The 6784-nt window shown below is 43.5% G+C and overlaps 1 protein-coding gene across 1 annotated transcript in view; it reads right to left on the bottom strand.

Moving 5' to 3' along the window:
- Positions 1-4131: 4131 nt before the first annotated feature.
- Positions 4132-6784, bottom strand: part of LOC110526874 (CD82 antigen) — a 62997-nt gene continuing 60344 nt past the window's right edge. The window contains exon 9 of the mRNA XM_036963846.2: positions 4132-6129. Within this exon, the coding sequence (XP_036819741.1) occupies positions 6052-6129 (78 nt within the window). The 3' untranslated portion in view covers positions 4132-6051. The remainder of the gene's footprint in view (positions 6130-6784) is intronic.

The following is a 6784-nucleotide window of genomic DNA, read 5'->3' as shown; positions in this document are numbered from 1 at the left end:
GTTCCATGTAGTCATGGCTCTATGTAGTACTGTGAAATAGAGTTCCATGTAGTCATGGCTCTATGTAGTACTGTGGAATAGAGTTCCATGTAGTCATGACTCTATGTAGTACTGTGGAATAGAGTTCCATGTAGTCATGGCTCTATGTAGTACTGTGGAATAGAGTTCCATGTAGTCATGTCTCTATGTAGTACTGTGGAATAGAGTTCCATGTAGTCATGGCTCTATGTAGTACTGTGAAATAGAGTTCCATGTAGTCATGGCTCTATGTAGTACTGTGGAATAGAGTTCCATGTAGTCATGGCTCTATGTAGTACTGTGGAATAGAGTTCCATGTAGTCATGGCTCTATGTAGTACTGTGGAATAGAGTTCCATGTAGTCATGGCTCTATGTAGTACTGTGGAATAGAGTTCCATGTAGTCATGGCTCTATGTAGTACTGTGGAATAGAGTTCCATGTAGTCATGGCTCTATGTAGTACTGTGAGCCTCCCAGAGTCTGTTCTGGATCTGGGGACTGTGAAGAAGAGATCCCCCCCCCTGGTGGGATGTCTCATGGGGTATGCAAAGGGTGTCCCAGCTTGTCTCGTGGGGTATGCAATGGGTGTCCCAGCTTGTCTCGTGGGGTATGCAATGGGTGTCCCAGCTTGTCTCGTGGGGTATGCAATGGGTGTCCCAGCTTGTCTCGTGGGGTATGCAATGGGTATCCCAGCTTGTCTCGTGGGGTATGCAATGGGTGTCCCAGCTTGTCTCGTGGGGTATGCAATGGGTGTCCCAACTTGTCTCGTGGGGTATGCAATGGGTGTCCCAGCTTGTCTCGTGGGGTATGCAATGGGTATCCCAGCTTGTCTCGTGGGGTATGCAATGGGTGTCCCAACTTGTCTCGTGGGGTATGCAATGGGTGTCCCAACTTGTCTCGTGGGGTATGCATGGGTATCCCAACTTGTCTCGTGGGGTATGCAATGGGTGTCCCAGCTTGTCTCGTGGGGTATGCAATGGGTATCCCAGCTTGTCTCGTGGGGTATGCAATGGGTGTCCCAACTTTGTGTTCAGCTGTTTGAATGGACAGACTCACGTCAATGCCTCTCACAAAGACAAGTAGCCAATGCAGTGAATCTCTCCTCTACTTTGAACCAGGAGAGATTGACATGCATGTTATTGATGTTAGCTCTCTGAGTACATCTAAGGGCCCAGCTGTGCTGCTCTGTTCTGGGCCAACTGGAATTCGCCCTTGTTCTATTTTGCAACACTCGACCATATGACTGGACAGGAGTCCAGGTGGGATAAAACTAGAGAACTGTAGGACTTGTTTAGTTGATAGTGATGTCAAGAAAACCGAGCAGCACTTTATTACAGACAGACCTCTTCCCCATCTTAGCTTGGGGCTCCCAAGTGACGCAGCGGTCTAAGGCACTGCATCTCAGTGCTTAGTGGCATCAATACAGACCCTGGTTTGATTCCAGGCTGTATCACAACCGGACGTGATTGAGAGTCCCGTAGGGAGGCGTACAATTGGCCCAGCGTCGTCCAGGTTAGGGTTTGGCCCGGGGGTAGGCCGTCATTGTGAATAAGAATGTGTTCTTAACTGACTTGCCAAGTTAAATAAAGGTCAAATAATAACATTTTTAAATTATAATAATATATGAGCCAGAAAGGCTCATAGTGTGAAAGTGATTGTTTTTCTAGAAGCTGTGCTGCACCATCTCCCCCGTGGGCCAGTTGCCCAGCAATTAGAGTTCAACCAATGAGCTTCGTCCCCTCGCCGTATGAGTGACAGCTAGTAATAAGCATACGATGCATCCCGCAGCAGAGCGAGAGACAGAGCAATGACGCGGGGCACAAATCTGACCACATTTTGCGACGTACTACGCCATTTTCAGGGACCACTTTTGGCTCGTGAGCCACTACTTTCACTATCTTTTAAAAAAAAGTATACAAATGTACCAGAGAATCTCTTCTTTAACCTCGATGTCAACTTGTTGTAACATCGCGTTGCTGTTTTCAGCTGTATAGATCATGTATTTAGGATGTTTACAGTTTCTTTTGATTGAGATTTTTTTTTTACAAAAAAGTGAACTGATTCACTGTGACAGCCCCAACACATACAGTATACCATACAAGACATATACTACTAGTGGAATGAACTGATTGACAGCCCCAACACATACAGTATACCATACAAGACATATACTACTAGTGGAATGAACTGATTGACAGCCCCAACACATACAGTATACCATACAAGACATATACTACTAGTGGAATGAACTGATTGACAGCCCCAACACATACAGTATACCATACAAGACATATACTGCTATATACTACTAGTGGAATGAACTGATTGACAGCCCCAACACATACAGTATACCATACAAGACATATACTGCTATATACTACTAGTGGAATGAACTGATTGACAGCCCCAACACATACAGTATACCATACAAGACATATACTGCTATATACTACTAGTGGAATGAACTGATTGACAGCCCCAACACATACAGTATACCATACAAGACATATACTACTAGTGGAATGAACTGATTGACAGCCCCAACACATACAGTATACCATACAAGACATATACTACTAGAACACAAGCACATGCTATCCCTCCAACACACAGTGTACATGCATGCACAATGCTCTCACAGACAAGGGGCAACGTCCTCCAACTGACCATCATCAAGGAGCAACGTCCTCCAACTGATCATCATCCAGGGGCAACGTCCTCCAACTGATCATCATCCAGGGGCAACGTCCTCCAACTGATCATCATCCAGGGGCAACGTCCTCCAACTGATCATCATCAAGGGGCAACGTCCTCGAACTGATCATCATCAAGGGGCAACGTCCTCCAACTGATCATCATCAAGGGGCAACGTCCTCCAACTGATCATCATCAAGGGACAACATCCTCCAACAGACCGTAGATCATGGAGGAATGCTGGAATGAAGACTCACAGACAGTTTGTGATCAGAGTCCTATAGCCCCCCCTACTGGATGAACACTAACAGCTGGGAAGGAGACCATCACCATGAGCTGGCACAACGTCTACATTACATCTACAGGGGCGTTGGGCCAGGAACTGAGAGGTTGCTGGATCGTTCTGAGCAATGCAGTAAGCCAACTGTTCCCCCCGGGCTCTGATGACGTGGACGTCGATTAAGGCAGCCCCCCCCCCCCCCCCCCCCCGTACCTCTCTGACTCAGACGGGTTGGGTTAAATGAGGAAGACACATTTAAGTTGAAGGCATTGAACTGAAATGAGTCTTCCACCTTTAACCCAACCCCCTTCTGTTGGCCAGCGAGTGGGAGGGTTTTCAGAGGTTAAATTAAATGTATTCGGTATGCACAAGGGAACCCACACACCTGCAAAGCCCATGACACCTGTCTAAAGGTACTGTAAGTCTGAATGAGGAAAGGGGAAATACCTAACCTGGGGGGTAGAAACTCCTGTCCTCCTCATCTGGATCCTTTCCAACATGGACACTTCTTCTGGACTCTCTCTGACTGGTGTTCAGCGCATCTTTCCAACATGGACACTCCTTCTGGACTGTCTCTGACTGGTGTTCAGCACATCTTTCCAACATGGACACTCCTTCTGGACTCTCTCTGACTGGTATTCAGCACATCTTTCCAACATGGACACTCCTTCTGGACTCTCTCTGACTGGTATTCAGCACATCTTTCCAACATGGACACTCCTTCTGGACTCTCTCTGGCTGGTGTTCAGCGCATCTTTCCAACATGGACACTCCTTCTGACTGGTGTTCAGTGCATCTTTCCAACATGGACACTCCTTCTGACTGGTGTTCAGTGCATCTTTCCAACATGGACACTCTTTCTTCTGGACTCTCTCTGACTGGTGTTCAGCGCATCTTTAACCATTAAAACACTGGGGACTTCTACTAGTCTCCTCTTCCTGTTTGCTGTGTGTGTGTGTGTGGTGATAACGTGTGAATTGTGTCCCTGTCTCTTACTGGTTCTCTCTAACTGGATAGTTGTACCTATATCTGAACCGCCACTTCTTTTGGCGACCACCATATTCTCTTTTTCAGGGGGAATAGCATGCTACATGTTTCTCAGATATGATTCTCTGGAGAAATCGACAGACACATATAAGTCAGTCTTATTCAATGTTTATTGACCAAATCAAAACAGAGTCAATGGGGGTGAGTATACGTCGACTGATCAAGCTAGTAGACAGAAGTTCATCAAGTTCTAAATTAATAGTCCTACCGGTAAAAAAAATAAAAAATGACTCCAAGGTCAAAGGTTATCAAATCAGACAACAAAACAAAAGAGGAAAAGCCTAAATATAAAACAAAAACCTTAATTCAATGTTAAAAAATATACATGAATTTCATTCGGAATGATTTACTGTACATAAAGAATTTCTGGTCCAAAATGGATCTTTTCTCAAGAACAAAACGGACGTTTCTCTTCTTAACAAAAAACAGAACCCAGCTTCTGTTATTTAAATTTGCTCTTCACTCACAGAAAAAGGTCAGGGTCAGGGTTAAAACAAAATGGTTCATTTCTTAACGAAACACGTATGTTTGTCTTCTGAAGGAAAATTAGATATTTACGTGAAAGCCGTCATCACAAAAAAAAGATGAAAAGCTTCAGAGTAACTCACAACCCGAAAAGATGCCACAATCAACATAAAATTCATAACAAAGTATTCCGTTTGTCATCAAAAGATAATTGTAAACTGAGACTTTCTTTGCCACTATGGGAGGGGGATAATTAAGAGCGCAGCCCCTTTAAGAGCAGTCATTCACAAGGGGGATAATTAAGAGCGCAGCCCCTTTAAGAGCAGTCATTCACTAGATTCAGCAGAGGGATGATTTGTTTCTTGAGCGGATGGTGCCGGAACACAAATCATTTGTAGACTGAAAATTGACCTCAAGAAGACCAAATAGATATAATATTTAACTTAAAAACTTAATAATTTCAAAGCTTGCTTAGATTTGTATACAGTCACATATATCCCTCTGTTACGCGTGGGAATACTATAGAACAGATTTACATATATATATATATATATATATATATATATATATCTAGCTCAGAAAACGTAGGGCAGCAAATAATATCCCCTGTGGGCCACCAGTCGGGGAAGCCCCCCCCCTACGGGCCAAGCCCCCCCCCCCCCCCTTACTTTAAAGTAGCAGAATCTTGGTCCTCTTTAGTATCTCATTATTCCTATTACTTTAAACAAAATTATCAAGAAAAATATCAAAACTGCACCAAAAAAAAAATGAAATACATGGAAAAGAAAACATATACAGATACATGAAAAAAAAACGCAGATTCAGAGGCTCACGAAATACCAAACTAAATTATATACAAGGTACTACAACAAACAAAAATGCATAACTCCTCACTGAACACGGAAGAACAGAAAAAAAAAAAAAAAAACGTTGTTTATTTCCCAGGAGTCCAATAACCCGAACTCTTCATCTTCTAGTCAGGTCAACTCAATAACAACCGTAGACCGAACTTGAGATCTGTGAACGCAACTCACATTTTCACAAATCTCCAATTGAAAATCTCAAATTTTTACATTTTCAAAACATGAAAGTTACCCATGCATATATGAAGTTAGGATTGGACCCTATGAGAGCTGACAAACAACGCCGATCACGATTGATTCCTGATGATAAAATTGATCTTTCCCCAGAAGTCAAGGATGTGGTAGACTGCATCTGCCGAGGGTAGGAGACGACCCTCCATCTCTTTCTACATCCTCGTCTTCTCTGTCCTCTCTTCACGCTTCCTGTCCTCACTTTCTCCACATCTCTCTTTCCTGTTTGTCTCTGTGACCCGGTCTGCTCTCGTCTTCCTCTCTAATCCATAACTACAGTCTCTAAAGTGCTCCGATGGAAACTGGACTGAGAGAAAAGACACAAGTGCCTCCCCCCAAAAATACAAACAAAAACAAAAAACAAATTAAACAAAAAAATGAAAGCAAATAAACATTGAACGCGCGCGTGTGTGTGTGTGTGTGTGTGTGTCATAGCGTCCCCCGTCATCATCTTCAGTACTTTGGCACTTTGGTGTAATCCTCAGTGTGTACGCTCTTACACAGCCCTATGGACAGGATCATACCCAGGAGCTGTGGAAAGCAGAGGGTAGAGGTCAGAGGTTAGAGGTCAGGTTAACAGTATCACTACATCTAAAGCCTCTCAGGAGGGTTCTCTCAATAGCTGTGATCAATGTACGCTCCTGTAGCAGGAAGTGTCCTCATACATTGAAAAACAAGAGCTGCTGTCTTGGAAGTCACGTGGATTAAGTCAGAGGTCAGAAGCTGTTTCTGACGGGCATTTATTCCTCTTAATGATATATATCTGTCTGGCTGAGAGACCTGTCTGGCTGAGAGACCTGCCTAACCGATTCTATAGAATGTATATGTTGTTCTGGTCCTATAGAATGTATATGTTGTTCTGGCCCTATAGAATGTTGTTCTGGTCCAGTAGAATGTTGTTCTGGTCCAGTAGAATGTATTAGTTGCTCTGGTCCTATAGAATGTTGTTCTGGTCCAGTAGAATGTATATGTCATTCTGGTCCTATAGAATGTTGTTCTGGTCCAGTAGAATGTATATGTTGTTCTGGTCCTATAGAATGTATATGTTGTTCTGGTCCTATATAATGTACATGTTGTTCTGGTCAGGTAGAATGTATTAGTTGTTCTGGTCCAGTAGAATGTTGTTCTGGTCCAGTAGAATGTTGTTCTGGTCCAGTATAATGTTGTTCTGGTCCAGTATAATGTT

This window comes from Oncorhynchus mykiss, chromosome 26 (assembly GCF_057628025.1).
Source record: "Oncorhynchus mykiss isolate SJ-2025 chromosome 26, ASM5762802v1, whole genome shotgun sequence".
In the NCBI taxonomy this organism is placed as follows: Eukaryota; Metazoa; Chordata; class Actinopteri; order Salmoniformes; family Salmonidae; genus Oncorhynchus; species Oncorhynchus mykiss.
The sequence above is the reverse complement of the archived record's forward strand: the minus strand, read 5'-3'. Positions and strand labels throughout refer to the sequence as shown.